Source organism: Chiloscyllium plagiosum, unplaced genomic scaffold, assembly GCF_037043375.1.
Source record: "Chiloscyllium plagiosum isolate Xiang-an unplaced genomic scaffold, Cpla_swu_hap1 HiC_scaffold_37, whole genome shotgun sequence".
Lineage (NCBI taxonomy): Eukaryota > Metazoa > Chordata > Chondrichthyes > Orectolobiformes > Hemiscylliidae > Chiloscyllium > Chiloscyllium plagiosum.
This window is the reverse complement of record NW_028270175.1, coordinates 7,401,148-7,421,981: the sequence shown is the minus strand read 5'-3', so window position 1 is coordinate 7,421,981 and position 20,834 is coordinate 7,401,148. Positions and strand designations below refer to the sequence as shown.

Below are 20,834 nucleotides of genomic sequence, written 5' to 3'. Positions count from 1 at the left end.
TAGCAAGTATTCTAACCACAGTTGGATTTGTTTATTTCTTAGTTGTATTTATGGAGCCTAGTTTTGGATTCTCCCCAAAGTGTACGATTTTCCAGACCGGAGTTAAGGGATATTTTTCAATTTGTTGTCCACTGTTGTGTTAGAGAGGGCACAAAAGCCCCATGCAAGGACAGCCAGTTACACTTCATTCAATCTTAGAAATAAATAGGTGGAGTAAGCAAATGTATTCACTGAGTGAAGGTTTGTGTGTGTCGCAGGGTGCAGTTCATTGCAGTGATATTGTCCAGGGAGTACTGCATGCTGACTGCAGAATCAAAAAGAATTTCACTCACTCAATGCCCAACTAATGTGGGTCAATGTGTTATCGCAGCAGTAGCTTTGATGCCTTTGATCTAGAGGATCCCCTGTCCCAGTTGAGTGTAGGATGGCTGCAAGATGACTAGGACTCTCTCTGATTGTACACTCCAGGGATATCAGTCATGTTATGAACAATCCCGTGTACAATGAAAGCCATGGAATGTCATCAAGCATTGAAACTGTACGTGACTGGAATGTTCTTGGGAGAGTGCTGGTCAGGATTTGTGATCGTCTGTTGGACCTTGCAAACCTCAGGAAGGGTCTACCCTTCCCAGCAGCTATACAGAGGACCTTCATGTCCTTTCTGGACAAGGTTATTTGAGAGATCTCCACCCCCCAAGCTCCCAGCCTCATTCCTGATGAAGGGCTCTGGCCCAAAACGCTGATTTACCTGTTCCTTGGATGCTCCTGACCTGCTGTGCTTTTCCATCAACACACTCTCGACTCTGATCTCCAGCATCTGCAGACCTCACTGTCTCCTATTGAGAAGTTGGATGTAACTTCAAACTCAAATTCCATTCACCAACTGTCTCATTCCTTTCCTTTTCTCCAGTTCAGAAAATCTCAGTCTGCTTGACCGCAGTGTAAAAGATAGAAGTCATCACAACATAAACATTCCACGTCACATTTATAAGTGAAATTGTGTATTGCACACAGCAAGCACTTATAAGTTCCTTTTGCGCCTGTCTTCCATATGACTTTCCCAATTCCTCCCATGTAGTTGGTGTATTGCAGTGTGGAAGTGCAAGCTGACTGCTTTGTCTGTTGACAGGCAATCTTAAGCAACTCTGCCTGGAAGATGCCTCTGCAGACTGCATCATCTGTCTGGATGTGCAAGCTGACTGATGGGCCACATCTGGGCCAGAGGGGGTTAGGATGCTGGATGTTCCCTTACTGAGAAAATAAAGGTTCTTGCACCGAGGAGCCTCTGTCAGTCCCCACCCCCACCCTGTGCCACATTAACAATCTGTCGATGATCTGTTGTGCTGGAATGCTGTGATGACGGCAAGCTGACCTTGCACTTTCCTTGTGTGAACTTCCACTGTGATACTCCGAGGTGGAGTGGCTTATGGGGCTGTAGAAATTATCGGCCATCAATCGCTGAATCATGGTTAGGGCACAGGTGGAGATGGTTGCTACTTGGTGTTGGAATGGATGAGCTTCCAAGTTTTGTGCTATGTTATTACATTCCCCTATGCCCTTTAATGTTGACTATAGCCTTTCTGACAGGCTTATTACTGTATTATGTTTTCCTCTGTAGGCTGCCCCAACAAACACCTAATTTAAATCCTTTTAGAAACATAGAATTTTACACTTCAGAAAGAGGCCATTTGACGCATCATGTCTGTACCAGCTCCGAAAAGAACTATTAGCTAGTCCCATTCTCCAGCCCTATCTTCTTGTAACCCTCTAATATATATCCAGCTCTCTTTTGAAACCTCAGATGGAATTAATCTCCTTTGCTCTCCCAGACAGCACATTCTAAACCTTATCAACTTTGAGGCAAGAAGTTTCTCCTCATCCCACCTCTCTTGCTGACAATTGTGAAATTGTGACCCCTAGTAATTGACCAACTAGTGAAAACAAAATATCCTCCTGTTACCCTGTCAAATTTGTTCATAATTTTCAACACCTCAAGCAGGTCACCTTAGTCTTCTCTGCTCCGAGGAGAATAAGCAAGATTACGGTAAGCTCCAGACCAAGGACTGGAAAATTAGACCTGGCTGCGACAGACCATGGGCTGAATGTCCTCAGCTGACACTTTTCTGTTTGTTCTTACCTCTGTCCAACGGGCACTTGCACTGTCTTGTCTGCCTGATCTGGCTGAGCCCAATCATCTCTGACATCTCACCACATGTAGATTGCATCTACAGTCAATTCCCTGGAAACTTCGGTTAGTTTCTTTCTCTCCCTGTCATATTTTGTTGGTAGGACATTGATAGAGGTAAGCCTCTTATTCACTGCAAATAATGGCATAAAGTGTTTTCATTTTAAAAAGAGGTGACAGTGGGAAGAACAGCAAGTATTAACCCAAGTGTCTCCACCTGACCTGCCAGTTGTGAATAAGATACCCCTAGAACAGAGGCTTTCCTTTTATTCACGGAATGCGGTCTTTATTGGCAAGAACAGAATTTATTAACCATCTTTTATTGCCGTTGAAGGTGGAATCCTTGACTGTTCTGTTATTGGTATTTCTGAAATGGGAGTAGTTCTGCAGTGACTGCACACACTAACCTTGCTCTACACTTAACAATTTTGCCAGCAATGCTTTTTGTTTTTGTACCTATCTGGGGAGGGATTGGCCTAGTGGTATTATTCCTAGTGGTCTCTGTTACTCCAGAGACTCGAGCAATGTTCAGGGACCTGGGTTTGAATCGCCCCATGGCAGATGGTGGAATTTGAATTTAATTTAAAATAAAAAATCTAGAATGAAGAATCTAATGATGACAATGAATCTGTTGTCAATTGTCAGAAAAACCCAATTTAGTCCTTTTGGTGGAAGGAAGCTGCCATCCTTACCTAGTCTATCCTACACATGACACACACGTGGTTGATTCTTAACTGCCTTCTAGGTTATTAGGGATAGGCAGTGAATGTTGACCTAGCCAGTAATGCCCTCATCCTGTGAATGAATATTTCAAAAAGTTGGTTTAATAGAGGGGAAAGCCTCCTTATTCCTGCCCTACACCCCCACACGTGCACTGAGAACCACATGTACAGAAAGCAATAACAGATGTTGGCAAGCACAACGCTGGAAATACTCAGCAGGTCAGGGCAACATCTTTGGGAAGAGAGGGAGTTGGATGAATGTTTCAGGTCAATAATCTGTTGTCGGATGTGCATGACTTCCTGTAGACTTGGATCAAGTGAGTTTACTTAACCCCGTGCCCCCAGAGCAGCGTGCATGCCCCAAGTGCCATGTCAGTTTGTTGGTCTTTGAAGCACAGGGTGAAGGATTTGATGCACCCAGTGCCGGGTAAGTTATAAACTCAGCTAATTTTATTTTAATAGGAGTCCTGAATCCAAAGTGGGACTGCCGGATCAGCACAGTGGCCTGCAGCAATGAACCAAATTATATTTGTACATGGAGAGCACATTGACCTTTTTTTTTCAGGTTGCTTAATGAATGGTGTGGAATGGAGTTTGTTGCAGAAAGTACTTAAAACTTTTCTTGGGCTCATTTCAGCTGTAACCAGTCCATGGTTCGAGGGCTCTTTTGGTGAGGTTGCGCTTTTCTCCAGATGCTTGATTGTTGATTCCTGCCTGGCCAATTAGGGCCAGTTGTTCCCAGAAGCTGCTAGGATGTTGGAGATCGGTGATGTGTGTGTTTATTAGCTGGACAACCAATAAATAATTCACTAGTCGGTCAGAGTTTAAAGATGGAATGAACCAAATTCTAGTGACTTCATGGCGAAGAGGATATTACAGAACAGGTTTCTGAAAGAATTTCTGCACGTGCATGCCTTTGACACAACTGACATCTGAAACCGTATACTGATCCACAGAAGAATGTTCCTTTGTCTTTGAGTCTACAGTATGTCGTCTTGTTGTTGCTTAACAAGATGAAAATGCTTCTGATTTAAAGTCCCCAGATTGCGGTCTTGGGGCCTCTCAAAACCGTTCATTTGTGGAATGGTTTGCAAGCCTACATAATACGAACCTAATGTTAGTGAGTTTTGAGAAGATTTTTAGCTGAGGTTGAGGTTCTGGATGTAGGTTTGCTCACTGATCTGGAAGGTTCAGTTTCAGACATTTCATCACCATACTAGGTAACATCAGTGAGCCTCTGAATGGTATGGCCCACATTTTATTTGTTTAGGTTTTGTTGGGTTGCTAATGTCATTTCCTGTAGTGACCTCCTTTCCTGTTCTTTTTCTTGGGAAGGGTGGTAATGGGATCCAAGTCACCGTTTGTTGATACAGTTCCAGTTGGAATGCCACGCTTCTAGGAATTCATCTCTCAACAAACCTATTGAGTTGAATCCCGTTCACCACACACATACCCCTCTTTCTCTTCTCCTCTCTTCTGCACCCCCCCCCCCCCCCCAAGAAAAACAGGAAATGGCGCCACTGCATGAAATGATGTCACCACCCCAAGGAAACCTAAACACATAAGTAAGAAGTGGGCCAGACTACCAGTACTTCATCCGGAGTCTCACTGATGATGTTGCCTATGACGAAACGTCTGAAACCGAATCTTCCAGCTCAGCGAGCGAACCTACATACATTAACCTACTGTTCCAAAACGATTCAATTATACCAGATGTGGACTGTGATTAACTTAAAATGCATTAGTATCCCAATGCACACTTTTTACTTGAGATGACTCTGTGTCATTCAATAATGAATGGGAAAACACATGTTAATTGAGATATTAGCATGCTGCAGCAACTACCAAGCCAATGTCAAAGTAGTGTGCTAAAATACAGCCTTTGGTAATAAGACCTCAGTAGGCATCATTGCTATTGGATTATAGGAATACGTGCCTGTTCCATTCTAACCTCTGATTTGCAATTTAACTCAAATATTTTTCCTTTGTCTGTGAACATCTGCAGCCAGTGGAATTCTGTATTAAATATAGCAATTGGTCGATGCCATATAAATTATTTTAATAGTATTTAAAGCTTTTTCTAATTGCAGGTTATTATTTTTGAGGAATTCACTTGGAAATCAAGTGACAGCTGTGAGAGTAGGATGAAGTGTGGGAGGAGGCAATATTTTCAAAAGAATGGTTCCAATGGGTTGTGTGGGGCAAGTAGGGGGATGAGAGGCAACGCATGAATTACAAGGGTTTTGCAAATTAGCAGCTGTTGTGCAATTCTGTGGTACTGTGAAGCACTTTGAGCCTTATTACTACATTAAAAGTGCTATATAGATATAAATTGTTGTTGAATTCCGTTGTCTACAGCTGACATATCCTACGCCCACTTCAAATAGGTTCAGATGTCCAGTGGAGTGTGCTATCCCAAACCTTTCTTGTCATTAAAATTTGTCTGCTATGATCATTTATTTGTATCACATAGTTTCTCTCTCAATATTTTGGTTTGATTATTTTCACATTTACCTAGGTAGTGAGTAGTTTTGTTTTGCCTGCAGTGCGGGCTGACCATACCATACAAAATTCACCGGGTAAGAGAACAGTGAAGAATGCAAAGTTACAGTTGTGGAGAAAGTGCACAGTAAGCAAGGTCAACATTAGATTTAAAATTTGAGGGGTCCATTCAGAAATTTAATAACGGCAAGGAAGAAACTGTGTTCTTGAACCTGTTAGTTTGTATTTAAGCTTTTGTATGTTCTGCCTGACGGAAGGGATTATAACCAGGACAGGAGTAGTCTTTGGCTGCCTTTGTGAGGCAGCAAGAAGTGTAGATTAGATTAGATTAGATTCCCTACAGTGTGGAAACAGGCCACTCAGCCCAACAAGCCCACACCGACCCTGCAAAGAGTAGCCCACCCAGACCCATTTCGCTACGTTTACCCCTGATTAATAACACTACGGGCAATTTAGCATGGCCAATTCACCTGACCTGCACATCTTTGGATTGTGGGAGGAAATCAGAGCACCCAGAGGCAACCCACGCAGACACTGGGAGAATGTGCAAACTCCACGATGGAGTTGGGATGGATGGAAAGTTGTCTTTTGTGATGGACTGCCATTTTTTGAAAAATTGGGAACTATTGCTAACTGCCTGTGACGCGCTGCCCAACACAATATGCCAATCTTAAACAGCTTTCATTTGCTTCTGGATGACTCTGCAAATAAAATTGAGAAGTGCTATTATTTTTTTTTTGTAATCCATGTTACATTTATGCTTCAGTAGTTAAAGAAATGAGTTTGAGGTACATGCCCTTTGTAACATTCTCTACATTTTCATTCCATTAAAAGCTGACTCATTCAAATTGAATTCAAAACATATAGAAAAAATTTTCTTAAATACTTTCATAACTATAAACTAGTTTTACAAAAAATGTCTGTTTGAGACCTTGTGTACAAGTCCACTAAAATCTTTATTTGAAATGTAGTTAATTTAAACATTCTGTTTGACATAAAATACCTTGGGGTTAAGGTGTGTGATAAATGCATGTTTATTTACCAATTAATTGTAAAAGAGTTTGCATTTATAAAGTGCCTTACTTACTAAATGCCTTTGGTGAGTCGCTGTTGTAATGTAGGAAATACAGTAACCAGTTTGGGCCATAGCTGTTGTGTTCCACCCATCTGGAGTGTTGGCTACCTTTATAAAGTTATTCCTCATTCCTGATGAAGGGCTTTGCCCAAAAAGTCAATTCTCCTGCTCCTGGGATGCTGCCTGACCGGCTGTGCTTTTCTAGCACCACACTCTTGACTCTGATTTCCAGCATCTGCAGTCTTCTACCTCGTAAAGCTCACAGTTTACATGGGAAGATCAGAATAATGTCTAAACTTTAAGTTAGACTTCTGTAAGATAGAACTGTTAGTGATTAAACAGTGTGCCTTATTCTGTAATTATTTAAAGTTTGCACTGACCTACAAAATTGAATTCCATTATAATTCTATTAAGTGATTGAAGATTATCTGGGGAATAAAAAACTTTAATTAGTTGCTGGCTGTTGGTAATTTTTCCTCAACTTATTCATGGAATGTGGGCATTACTGGCAAGGCCAGAATTTAATGCCCATTCTCAATTGTCCTTGAACGGAGCGCTTGCCAGGCGATTTCAGAGGGCAGTTTAGGAGGTAGCCACATTGCTGTGGATCTAGAGTCTCCCTCCAACCAGGTAAGATTGGCACATGTCCTTTCCTAACAGACGAGCAGACCAGGTGGGTTTTTACTACAGTTGTTAGTTTCACAGTTACTGAGACTACTTTTTAATTCAAGGTGTTTTATGAATTGAACTTTTTAATTGTATTAAAATTGCAGCTTTAGTTAGAATCCAGAACTTTTCTTCAAACTGTTATCGTTTTTTGCAGGTATATGTCCGGTGAATCGATCAACTCTTTCTGCAGTGATGGTGCTCTTTCACCCCGCACTTCTAGCTTAGCCGCCTCATTCATCCCTATCCCGCCTAGTATTCCTCAACTGGCAAGACAGCAACTGTGTAGAACCACCAGACGCAATTCTCCCTGCTCACTTCCTGGTCGTCTAAACCGAGCCCTGTCGCTGGGCACCATCCCATCCCTGACAAAGACAGGTTAGTTGTTTTTTGGAAATTATACTGGGGAGAAATTTATGCATTGTTGATGTAAGTTTTTCTCATGATCAGTGCTCTTGGTGTAGAGTGCTGTTGTAGCACACACTCTCTGGTTTCCTTACTCCTGACATTTTGTCCGAAGAAATGTCAGGCTCTGGGTTCACCCTGGAGGTACATCTTCACTTTTGTTTTTGCATTTCATCTGTACTTGTCGTTTCCAATTCAGAGAGATGAGCAACCACTCTAATCTAGACATTGATTGTAGGTCTTGGCACCCTCCCTCCAATCTTGCTCTCCCACTGGCTCCCCCGGCTACCCCTCCCTCCTTCCTTCCCACCCTCATTCCTCTCTCTCCCTCCTCTGCACCTTTCCACCCTCTCTGCCTTCCCTCCCTCCTTCCCCTGCCCCATACCCTGGAGATATGGCAGGTTGAATCCATTTTGTCAGTTGATGTTTGCATGTCCTTGTTTGTGTTACGTCAGTGTAAACCCTGAGAGAGCAAAGATTGGATCTTTCAAAATGGTGGTTTCAATTCACTAACTTATTAAGTAATTTGCCAAATTTTCCAGAGTTTAAAAATATACGTAGCAGTTCAGTTCTCTTGAGGTTACTTATTTTTGTCTGGGTTAAAAATACTGAATGATAATAGTTTGTGCAATGTTCAGGTTTTGTTTTACAAATCAATCTGTGAATAAAACTTTTTTAATCATACAAGAGATGTGTGCGCGGCTGGCTATGTCAGCATTTATTGTCCATCCCTAATTGCCTAGAGGCCAGTTAAGACTCAGCTACATTACTGTGGGTCTGGAGTCACATGGAGGTCTGACCATGTAAAGATGGCTGTTCCCTTCCGTAGGGGCATTAGTGAACCAGATGGGGTTTCACAATAATCGACAATGGTGACAAGGTCGCTATTAGGCTAGCTTTGTTCATTGATTTGTTTTTAATTAATTTAAATCAAGCCAATTTCTATGGTCTGATTTGAACCAGAGCAAGAACATTATGTGGGATTCTAGATTCCTAATTGTGACATTACCATAACGCCATCACATCCCTTACTATTCCCATCACCAGCTCTCACTTTACAGTATTTGTGTTTCAGGAAGGCTGATCACTGCCGCCTTGAGTACATTTAAGGATTTGTAACTGCTTGCATCCTAGAAACGAATTCTTTATTTTAAAAAGCTATCGACCTCTTTGTGGTGGACTAACAATGCAGACTCGTATGAACCGAACAGCTGAGGTCCTTAAATTCAATGAATTAAGTAAAATCTGGAAATAAAAGCAAGTTCCTGTAATGGTGAATATATACAGAGGAACCTAGATTATCCAAAGGACACAGGTGGGAGTACTTCATTCGGTTAATCAAATGCCAGAAAACAGTTTAGCCAAGCATCGGGACCTTGCGATCTTGCCAGATAAGCTGATATTCGGATAATTGAATGCCGGATAATCTGTAGTTACTGCATTGTTGTTAGTGATCCAGTTGGGTTTTAATGTTTATTGTGAAATGAAACCACTGTCCTTAGCTGGCCTGTGACTCCAGACCAACAGCTTGACACCTCACTGGCCTCAGAAATGGTTAAGCATTCCCTTGATTTTATTCAAGAAATTGCCTTACCATCACCACCTCGAAATCTTTTAACAATGTGCTGAGTATTAATTACTGCCTCCTTGGCACAGAAAATTAACAATTACAAAGTGGAATCGCATTTCCCTCAGACTTCAATTACTGGACATTTTTGAAGCGAGATTTGAAATCAGTAGTAGTTTCTGCTTTTCCTTTCTGTCTTTTAATTTCATTGAATCCCAGACAATTGGGAATCGGCTGTCATTACTGATCCTGTTAGAGATTCTGTGCCTGAACATTTCATGAAAGAAAAAGGGATGTAGATGACAAGATGTGTAAAGGGTGAACTTGAAATGGGGGGGATGTTACAGGACATTGGGAAAGTGCAGAGGGTAGCACTGTCTCATTCTTTCAGACTGCCAGTCCAGAAACAATGACTCTAATGTCTCCTCCTGCATTGTACGTTTATTGTGTCTGTACACATTGGAGAGCAAAGCCAATGTTTCATGCTCATCCTTAATTGCCCTTGAGATTGTGGCAAACCACCTTGAACTACTGCAGTCCGCTTAGTGCGGTTAGGGAGATATTTGCAGGGTTTTTACCCAGTGTCAGTGAAGGAACGCCAATATATTTGAAGAATGGCTTGGAGGGGAACTCGCAGGATCTGGTGTTCCCATGTATCTGTTGCCCTCCTCCTAGAAAGTTATATCTGCAAGTTTGGAAGTTGAGCAAGTTGATGTAATGCATTTTTTTTGGTTAATCACATTGCATCAGCTAAACAATGGTGGCAGTTAACCTAACAAGGTGAATACAATCCCAGTCATGTGGTTGCTTTGTCCCAGATAGTGTCAAGCTTCTTGAGTGTTGGAGCTGCATCCATCCAGGCAAGTGGGGACTATTCCATCACACTCCTGACTTTTGCCTTGTAGATGGTGCTCAGGCTTTGGGGAGTTAGGAAGTTAGTCGCTTTCTGCAGGATTCCCAGCTTTTTACCTGCTCTTATAGCCACAGAGTTACATTTCCAAGCACTGGAATGCCCCAGGATGGTGGTAGTGGGTAATTTGGCAATGGTAATGCCGTTGAATGTCAAGGGGAAATTATTGGATTCCTTCCTGTTGGTGATGGTCATCTGTGGCACATGTGTGACACAAATAGTCCTTGCCATTTATCAGCCGAAGTCTGATTGTTGTCCAGCTGTTCCTGCTTGTGGACAGTACTGCTCTTTTTTTTAGAAATCACCACAACTGATGTCAAGGGAGGGGTATCCACAATAGGGAGTGCATCACATCTGTTTTATTTTGTATTCTTTGTTATTGTAGATGTTGCTGTGCCAGTAAAAATGTTCACAAAGTAGACTTTCCAATTAATATCTCCTACCCAGCTTCATCTTGTTAAGTTACACAATAGCATTCCATTACCTTCAACTTGTTCGATCTACAAATTAACTTTAATTTAATAGCATCTTTCATTAATAAGAAAATGCAATTTCAGATTCCTGAAAACTTATTTTGCCTTAGCTTTTTTTGTGTATATGAGGAACCTTGTTAGAATTAGACACTATTACGTTCTTCCATATGTTATCATAGGGCAGCACAGTGGTTTAGTGGTAAGTGCTGCTGCTTCATAGCACCCCTGGACGTGAGTTCGATTCTAGCCTGAGTTACTGTCTGTGTGACTGTCTAACCCTAACCTTATCCCTGTGTCTGCATGAGCTTCCTCTGGGTGCTCTGGTTACCTCCCACAGTCCAAAGATGTGTACGTTAGGGTAGATTGGCCATGCTAAGTTGTTCTTAGTGTCCAGGGATGAGAAGGCTAGTGGACTAACCATGAGCATGCAGGGTTATGGGTAGGGCGGGAGGAGCGGCGTCTGGATGGAATGCTTTTCAGAGAGTCGATGTGGACTGGATGGGCTGAATGGTCACTTTCCACACTATATGGATACTATTTTAAATTTTTAAATTAATCCTCAAAATATTCTCGTTCTCTCTCCCCTCCCCTTCTCCCAATAACCCATGGCCATCCCTCAAAAGTTTATAAAATCTTTTTTTTGCAGGGTTTCACTTTTACCCATGTTTTTATAATGTATTTGATATTTGTTTCTATTTGTAATGTTTCTGTGTGTGCTGCAATCTGCCTGAGGTTTGTTATTAATTGTGTTTTATACTTTTTTAAAATTAGTACTTTGCAAATACTACATAGGAAAAATAAGATGAAATGTAACAACTATAAATGGTAATTATCCCAAATCTCAGAACTTGCTCCAAACAAACAGCGATTATAAAGGCTATATTAAAATAAAGAAAGCACTTTGAGATGACAGTTTAGGTTTAAGAAATATGTTGACACTTGAGTAAGAGATTAATTCAAAGCACTATGTCTGGCACTGAAAGAATTACCTTTAACATAGTGGATGCCTTCATCTCTGGTGTCTATTTGTTGTGGGTTCTAAGACTGCATTGTCGGGGTGTACCACGTATGGCCGTGTAAAATTCAAATTTCACACCAAATATTTAGTCCAAAGTTAGTTGTGGGTGGGGGAGGTTAACTTTTTACTTCAGTTACATTTTGGAGGGATTAAAATCCAGTTTCACTCATCGCTTGTCATCGCAGAGTTCCAAGGTCAGAGACTGTCCCCAGGGGTCATGAGAATGAAGCCAGAATAGAATGTAGCCCCTTTCAATTCCATATCTCACTCTCACTCGCGCTCTGAGTTTATCAAACCAGTTTACACCAGGGTGAGCTTGATGTCAGTGGTGAACAGGTCAAAAGTGCAAAGAATTTAGGCCAAAGATTGGATATCAACTTGTACACGAGATCAACAATGTGCAGTTATCCATTTAAATAATGGCTAATAATTTTTTGCGAAGGTTTAAGGAACTAGTGAAGTAGGGAGCACCATGCATCATGGCAATCAAAGGTGCTGGTATCCAATGGGTTGAATTTTGCCTGAGCTGCTCAGGGTGCATTTGTGTAGTGCCTTTAATATACTCAAATGTTCCATGGTAATTCAGGAGCATTAAGAACAAAATTGGACAGTGAGCCATGTGAAGGGCTATTAGACTAAATGATCAAAACCTTTAGTCAAAGAGGCATGTTTTAAGGACCGGCTAGTAAGAAAGAAAAGAAAAAGATAGTTTGTGACGATTCGAGAGACATTTCAAGAATTCTGAGGCCAGGCAGCTGAATACGTTGTTGCCATTGATAGAATGTAAATTAATGTTGAGAAAAGATATACTGGCATTGGAAGCAGCCCAGAGAAGGTTCACAAGGTTGATCCTGATCATGGAGGTGATTTTTCTGAGGAGAGGTGATGTAGTTTGGACCTGTGCTCATTGACGTTTCGAAGAAAGAGTGGTGGTATGATTGAAAAATACAAGATCCTTAGGGGAGTTGACAGGGTGGATGTGGAAAGTTTGTTTCCCCATGTGCGAGAGTCTAGGAGCAGAGCATTTCATTGCTTAATAAGGGACTCTCTCATTTAAACTGATGAGAAATTTCTTCTGAGCATCATGAATCTGTAGAATTCTTGACCACAGAGGGCTGTTGAGACTGGGTCATAGGTAACTGGGACTTGGTGTGAGTTATGACATGCATAACAGAAATAAAAACAAACAAACTTGGCAGGTCTGGCAGTATCTGCAGAGAGAGAAACTGCGAGCGTTGTGAGTCCTGATATGACTCTGTTTCTCTCTCCACAGACGCTGACAGACCTATGATTTTTTTGGTTTTATTTTAGATTTCCACTATCCACAAAATTTTGCTTCTCTTGCATGGGCAGCAGAGTTTCAAATTTGGAGATCTGAATGTGGGAGAGCGATACATTGGAAGAATAAAGTCTCTAGATAAAGTGGCATGGCTTGAGGTTTCAGCGATAGCTAAATGGAGGCAAGGATGTTGTTGGCTGATTTTTATGGAGGTGGAAATAGGCATGGCCAGTGATGATGTGGATGTGTGGCAGGAATCGCAACTTGGGGTCAAACAGGTTAAGGATGGTCTGGTTTGGGGCCTGGAAGCTGCAAAGGAGACAGGTAGAGTCCATAACTCAAAGTTCAGGACTTGGGCAGTGAATAATGACCTCTCCCCAGTACTAATTGGAGACCGTTTTAACTCTGAGGATAGACCTTTGGGAGGGGATGAGAGTCTCGTCCCCTCCCAATGGGTGGCCTGGGAGAAACTGAAGACCCCTGCCAGGCAAGATATGGCCTCCACTAAGACAAGAGGCTTGGTCTCCTTGGAGCAGGGACATATGAAGGGAGATTTGATAGTGGCATCCAAACGATTGAAGGGGCTTTGATCAGTTCAATGAAGAGAAACTGTTTCCACTTGCAGTAGGCTCAGTAACCAGGCACAGTTCATGCTTTTTTTGTCTATTCTGTGTTCTCCTGTTAACCAGATGAATGGCTTCAGCATGCATATTCTTTCAACTGGTTAATGTTCTGAGTGTGGAGAAATAACTCTGATTTACTTGAAAGGACAAGAGAGATTGTCCCTCATGATCGAAGAATTGATCTTTACAATGACGTGACTCACTGGAAATCGAGTCATGTTAACAAAAAAATCAAATTGTCAAAAGTCTCTAATTTACCTAACAAACGCCAGTTAAAAGAAAACACTTATCAGGTTTCTGTACTTAACAAGTAAAACAGCTATTTGTTGCAAACTGATTTGTCTCTGACTGACTGCTGGAATGAAACGCAAATTGCTAACCCATTATTTTCTATAACTTAATTCTGCCCCTTTTTAAGAGGTTCCCATACACATACACGAACTCAGAGACAAGATGGACACATGTATTATGGTTGGGGAAGGAGCACACAACCGGTCAGTGAAGCACAGTTCTGGCAGCAGTCCCGATAAGAGACGTGGAGATGTTTTCCTTGCAGATCATTTTGACTCTTTTGAGGACAGGAAGTTGTGAACACACCAATTCTCACACTCGTTCACCAGTTAAGGATTCACCCTTTCAGTGTCTCTGAAGGTGATATTTTTCCCTTTTCCTTTCATGAAGAGAATTTGCAGAGACAAAGAGAATGAAGAGACAAAGAGCTGTTGAGTACTTTCTTTGATTTAGTCTTCTCCAAAGGGAAACAGAGAGAGAAGCTTTCTCCTCAACATATTGTCCTAACACACAAGTTGGCCATGCTAAATTGCCCATAGTGTCCACATGAATTAACCATGAGGAAATGCAGTGTTATAGGGATAGGCAGGGGAGGGTAAGAATGGGTGGGATGCTCTTTGGTGGGTCAGTGTTAAATCAATGGGCTGATTGGCCTGCTCCCACACTGTATTCTGTGATGAAGAAGTTGTTACTATGCTGAATTCTCATGTCCAGGAGAATTCAGTCAAAAGTTTATCACTTGGCAAAACTAACACTGGATGGACACACCCCCATGGAGCTGAGGTGTCTACCACCACTGTGAAATAAGACAACCTTGTGGATAAAATGCACAAAAGGTCCTGGTGACTGCGTCCGTGTCTCTGTCTCTGTCTCTAAAGTGCCCCATCTGCTCTGCAGTCCTATGGTTTAAAGCTCTTGTTATTTCCCAATTTTAAGTCCACAGTCCCCCAAAAAAGTGGTCTTTACAGTTGTATGTTTAGCAAAGAGTCCTGGATTTCTGATCAGCTGAAGCACAAACTGTAGATAGTTTTCTGTTGAGGGCTGTGACTTGAGCCTTGGTGTAAATGAGAATGATGCAACAAAGCTTCACATTTTTGCATTTTTCCCAGATTCTTGACCGTGTTTTTGTTTCAGGCTGTCATGGTGTAGGGGGTGGTTTCAGCATGTGAGAGAGCAGGAATTGCTCCCCTTTGTTCTAATTAGTAAAACATTTGTTCGTACACGACCGTAGCATCCATTTATGTTCATGCTTTGCACTCCAGTAAAAGTAGGGTTAGTTTGAATATATAGATCAGCTTTCAAGGCCTGTGCACACACAAACAGCCAAACGTGCCACAGAATCATGCTCCTGTTCCTCCTGTGACCATGATGAAGATGGTATTAGTTGCTTTTGTTTTAGAGAATGGGTACCACCTGCCATGAGGGCGCAGAAGCTCTGAGTGATATGTTACTTTATGTTGGGATTCATATCTCAATACTTTGTTGATTTAAATTAAAAATGAAACAGCGTATAATATAATTTTATGATTTGACCACACAAGAGGCTCATAATTGTATCAGAAGTTTTGCCAAGAATTGCAGTAAATAATTTGGAGTTTAAGACTTAGAGTTTAAGATTCTGGTTGGATCCTGCTGCTATATTCTTTACTCAGAGATTGTAATGATGCTTAGTGAATTTTACCTTGATGTGATTTGTTTAATGATCTTGTGTAAAATTGATGCTTTTTACGATTTATACACCTACAAATCAGGAACATGTGGAGGCCATTCAGCCCCTCAAGCCAGCTCCTCCATTCAGTAAAGTCATGGCTAATTTGATAGTAGGAGAAAGTGAGGTCTGCAGATGCTGGAGATCAAAGTTGAAACTTTATTGCTGGAACAGCACAGCAGGTCAGGCAGCATCCAGGGAACAGGAGATTCGACGTTTCGGGCACAGGCCCTTCTTCAGGAATGAGCAGAGAGTAACCTCATCCACATTCTTGCCTAACCCTGATAACCTTTCAACCCTTGCTTAAGAAGAATCTACCTACTTCAGCTTTGAAAATACTCTGACTCTGTTTCCACCACCTTTCCAGGAAGAAAGTTCCAAAAGTCCATAACCCTCAAAACTTTTGCCTTATCTCTATTTTAAATGGTGACCCCTGATTAAGTATTGACCTCTTTCTAGATTCTCTCCACATGTGCACTATCGTGTTCCGTCAGGTTGTTGTGTTTCAATCAAGTCATCTTTTATTTCTGAATGCCAGTGGAGACTAGCCTAGTTAATCCAGCCTTTCTTCAAAGGCATCCCAGTCTTGGTCAAATCAATCCCTTCTGACTGAACCTCTGTATTTGTTGCTTTTTTGTTTGGATTGAGTTAGGTTCAGTGTGATTGCCCATGTCATCAAAAAATATAATTCTGACCACCTTGGAGTCATCTATTCGATGACTGGTGAAGGCCTAATGAGCAGCGATGCTAATTGCACAGTGTTAAATAATTTAGATCGCATGAGCTGTAATCGCATCCTTTTACTTCATCTCCTTTCTTTGACACAAACTTCTATCCCCTTTGGTGCAGTGCAAGCTTCTTCTTCATTCCGAATGAAGAATGTTAGAGGAACTGAAATGATTCTTTAGTTTTGGACCTTTTACCTCTGTGCAAATGTTCACAACAAACTGAGTCATAGCATTATACAACGCAGAAGCAGACCCTTCAGTCGAACTCATCCATTGCCAACCAGATATCCTAAGCTGATCTTTTCCCATTACATAGAATCATACATTACGGAAGCAGACCCTTTGGTCCAACCAGTCCATGTGAATATAATCCCAAACTCAATTAGTCCCACCTGCTTGGTCCTGGCCCATTTCCCTTTCCTATTCATGTACTTATCTAAATGTCTTTTAAATGTTGTAGTTGTCCACATCCACCGCTTCCTCTGGAAGTTCATTCCACACACGAACCACCCTCTGTAAAACAAAAAAAATTGCGCCTCGTGTCTTGTTTAAATCTTTCTCCTCTCACCGTAAAAATGTGCTCCCGAATCTTGAAATCCTACATCCTACAGAAAAGGCAACTGCTATTAATTCTATCTATACCCCTCGTTATTTTATAAACTTATACAAAGTCAACTCTCAACCTCCTACACTCCAGTTGAAAAAGGTCCCAGACCATCCAACCTTAAGCCTTCCATACCTGGTAACATCCTGGTAAATATCTTCAGAACCCTCTCCAGCTTGATGATGATCTTCCTACAACTGGGCAACCAGAACTGCAATTGAGGACTTTCACCTAGTCCAAATCTGGCGTGCACAAAGCTCCAGGTAAAATGCCCCAGGTATTTTTTTTAAATGAAAAATAAATAAATGCATTTCCTGTGGGTTTTTTCTAACCTATATCACCTGTCATTTCTTAGAGGGTAGGGACTAATCGACATGCAATTAAGAATGCATATAACCTGCGCTGGACAGTCACTTATTAACATTAGGGCTTCCCTGTATAACCCATCTTCCCTGAAAATGATACTTGAGCAATAGATGTAAATAGATGTAAAACGAGAAGCTGGGTTTGTAGCAGCAACAGCTTAATACACCAGCTGTAATCCATGCAGCATAAGTGCCTCTGGAGAATGGCAATTAACAGAAGAGCTCTTGGTTATCAATAAATTTACACATATCTCAGGGCTGAATTAATTCCCTCGCTGCAAGTGCACAGCAAAACACGACTGGTGAAAGTTGCAAAAACAGAAATTGCTAATGAAACATAACAGGTCTGGCAGCATCTGTGGAGTGAGAAACAGTTAATGTTTCGAGTCCAGTGATCCTTGGTCAGAACTTTGTTTGTTTCAGACGTTCAGTATCCACAGTTTTGTTTTATACCACTGAAAGTTAATTGTGCTGAATGTTAAATGGAAGTCTGTTGTAAAAAGTATGATTCTTGATGAATTAATCATTCTTGAGACTCAAGTGAAAATGAAAGTGATAGACTCTGCCCTGTAATATTTTTCAGTCCAGTAATTTCAGTGTGAACTGGTCAACAGCTGGTTGCTGTAAGCTGCAGTGCTATGTATGCTGTCTGTTGTCGCTGCCTGCTGCCACTGGGAGGCAGAATTGAGATCTATTCAGCATTGAGGGGGCCTTTGGCATTTGCAGCAAGAGTTGTAATATCTATTAAACTCTAATTGTGAGCTTTCTTTTTTGTTGTATTTCTGCTACTGTCTGTATCACATTTCACAACTATTCTGACTTGCACTGACTACAAACACAATATGTGATGTGTGACTAATGCAGAAAATAATACACGGTGGGTTGAAAGCAATTTGTCATTTTCTGTGAATTCCAATCATACCAAGAAGCCATTGGTATAGAATATTGTAATAGTTACAAAAACAGAAGTTGCTGGAAGAGCTCAGCTGGCAGTATCTGTGAAGAGAAATAAGTTTACGTTTCTGGTCCGGTGACCTTTCCTCAGAACAGAAAGGGTTCTGAGAAAGGGTCATCAGACCTGCAATGTTACCTCTGACTTCTCTGCACAGATGCTGCCAGACCTGCTGAGCTTTTCCAGTAACTTCTGTTTTTGTTTCTGATTTACAGCATCTGTCGTTCTTTCGGTTTTTACTTATGGAAGTTGGTTGGATTGTAATTCCCACAATTAGAATGTGAGCCCAATTTAGTCAGAGCTTCTCTATGAAGTTGTTTAGGATGTCCTGAGATTGGGAAAGGTGCTACAGAATGCAAGTCTCTCTTTACTCGAACTGTAACTCAAAATGGCATTTGCAGCTGCGGAAGCAAGTTACTGTGGGTGCTGGATATCTGAAATTCAAGTAGTAAAGGCTGGAAATGGTCAACAAATCTTGGGGCATCTCTGACAGAAAGAGTTAACGTTTCAGCTGCATCATTTAACAGTCGTGTTTCTCTGTGTGTGTATGCTGCCTAGCCTGTTGAGTATTTCCAGCATTTTCTGTTCTTGTGATTGAACACGGATTGTCCAATTATAATCACATCCTTTCTTGTGTCCTTGTTCTGTGAAAGTTGGCTGCCACGTTTCCTGCATTGTAGCAGTAACTACCCTTCATGTGCACTTCAGCAGCAATGCAATTTTTAAGACTCGGTGTGAAAGGGGTTGGTTAAATGAGTAAATGTGACTCCTCTTTCTGTGGAACTGAAATGCCTCCGATATTGAATAGAGAGGTGTTGGAGACAGGGGAGAGGGAGGGGTCGGGCATTAGTTTATTGACATGTTCTGCTCCTGACATTTTTTAATTGTTAGGTATATACGTGTGGAGAGGCACACTAGCCATCCCAGACAAGTTGAAACAGATATTTGAAGGGGGGTTTGGCGACAGTATGGTGAGTAAGTGTCCCTGCACAGCAACTAATCTCTTTTGCTCATGCTACTGACTAATATGTGCTTAGGCAAGCTATGACTTTTTTTTGAGAAAATCTAAAAGATCATCACTTTACTACAGATTATGTTAGTTCAACACATTGAATTCTGTTTTTTTTTCCGATTTTGTTTTTGAATTTTCAACCCTCTGGGATCCAAGCCAAGCTGACAGATAGATGATCGAGATGGATAAATGGTGGTACTGGTGCATGCTGAGGCAGACACTTGTATGTGGGTCAGTTTTCAGTCACTCACAATTCATTGACTATGAGTAATGTGGTGTGAACTCAACACTTTTTGAGTTCACCTCTATAAAAGTGTGCAGGCAGGCAAATCTGAACAATATTATGTCATTGCTCTTTTGCAGAAGTTAATTCAACCAAAACATTTGTCTTTTTGAACCCAGTGCTTCTGTAACACTGATCCACATTCCCAAGTCAAAACGAAACCTGTGTTCTTGCTTATGAAAGGCTCGATGCTTATTTGGACAAAACTGAACACTCCCTTGTGGCCCATGTTGCTGAATGAATGGTTAACTGCAAACCAGGAACCTTGATTTGAACACCTGCCTGTTTAAGGATGGCTGTATTAAGTCATAGGTACCCCCAGGTTATGGAAGGGAGGCTAATCCAGCGCTCCTGTTCCCGATGCTGTCAGTAACACTTGAGTGGTATTGAGTGAGGACAAGGTTAATTCTCCTTTGGTTTTCCCCAAGGCACCTCTTTCCCCATCTCTGTCCTGCTGTAAATATTGCGCAGATTGCTGAAACACGCACACATGACAAATGGCTACTTGGCAAAGTTACTGGAGAATATCTCTTCCAGTGGGAGTGATTTCCCCATGAGATGGGAAGTGGACAAATGTAGCAGCATGAAAAATAGTTGAAATGTTTCTCTTCAAGAAACGAAGAAAAAGTAATCCCATATCTTGGGAGAAAGCTTGTATAAGGATGTTGTGGTTCTGTTCGCCGAGTTGGAAATTTTTGTTGCAAACGTTTCGTCCCCTGTCTAGGTGACATCCTCAGTGCTTGGGAGCCTCCTGTGAAGCGCTTCTGTGGTGTTTCCTCCGGCATTTATAGTGGCCTGTCCCTGCCGCTTCCGGTTGTCGGTTTCAGCTGTCCGCTGTAGTGGCCGGTATATTGGGTCCAGGTCGATGTGTTTGTTGATGGAGTTTGTGGATGAGTGCCATGCTTCTAGGAATTACCTGGCTGTTCTTTGTTTGGCTTGCCCTATAATGGTAGTGTTGTCCCAGTCAAATTGTATAAGGATGGGCAGGCAAAGTCTCCAGTGTGTTCTCCCAACTGCAATGCTTTGTGTATCAGCCTCTGTAAACTCTGTCTCCTGGTCAGCCAGAAATACATGGTCACTGCCACACAACATTTTAAAAAAAAAAACTCAACACTTCAGTTCATGCCTTGAGCAAGAGTCATCCTTGTTCCAAATGAATACCATGTACACGCATGCATGCATATACACAAATATGTCAACTCTGCACTGTAAGTGTCGCCTCAATCTTTTTAGGACCGTGTATCGTTTGTTAGAGTACGTAAATCTTTGTGTGTGTTATGCTCCATCTTTAGCAATTTAAAGGAGCCAATTCTTTATGGTCTGCACATGAACCTCTTGACGGCAGAGTGACCAGGCATTGTAGAGGGAACAGTACTCCCTCCCCGACTCTGGACCCTTGATGTTAAAATTCCAGGCCGATTTGAAGGAAACTAAATCTGGGAAATTCCTCTACAAACTCCCTGAGG

General features: G+C 41.6%; 1 protein-coding gene across 4 annotated transcripts in view; it reads left to right on the top strand.

Moving 5' to 3' along the window:
* The window catches only part of tmem201 (transmembrane protein 201), a 174,005-nt gene that overhangs the window by 81,855 nt on the left and 71,316 nt on the right, over positions 1-20,834 (top strand). For all 4 annotated transcript variants that reach the window (XM_043676180.2, XM_043676178.2, XM_043676179.2 and 1 more), the window contains one exon: positions 7,308-7,528. In XM_043676180.2, the coding sequence (XP_043532115.1) occupies positions 7,308-7,528 (221 nt within the window). The remainder of the gene's footprint in view (positions 1-7,307; positions 7,529-20,834) is intronic.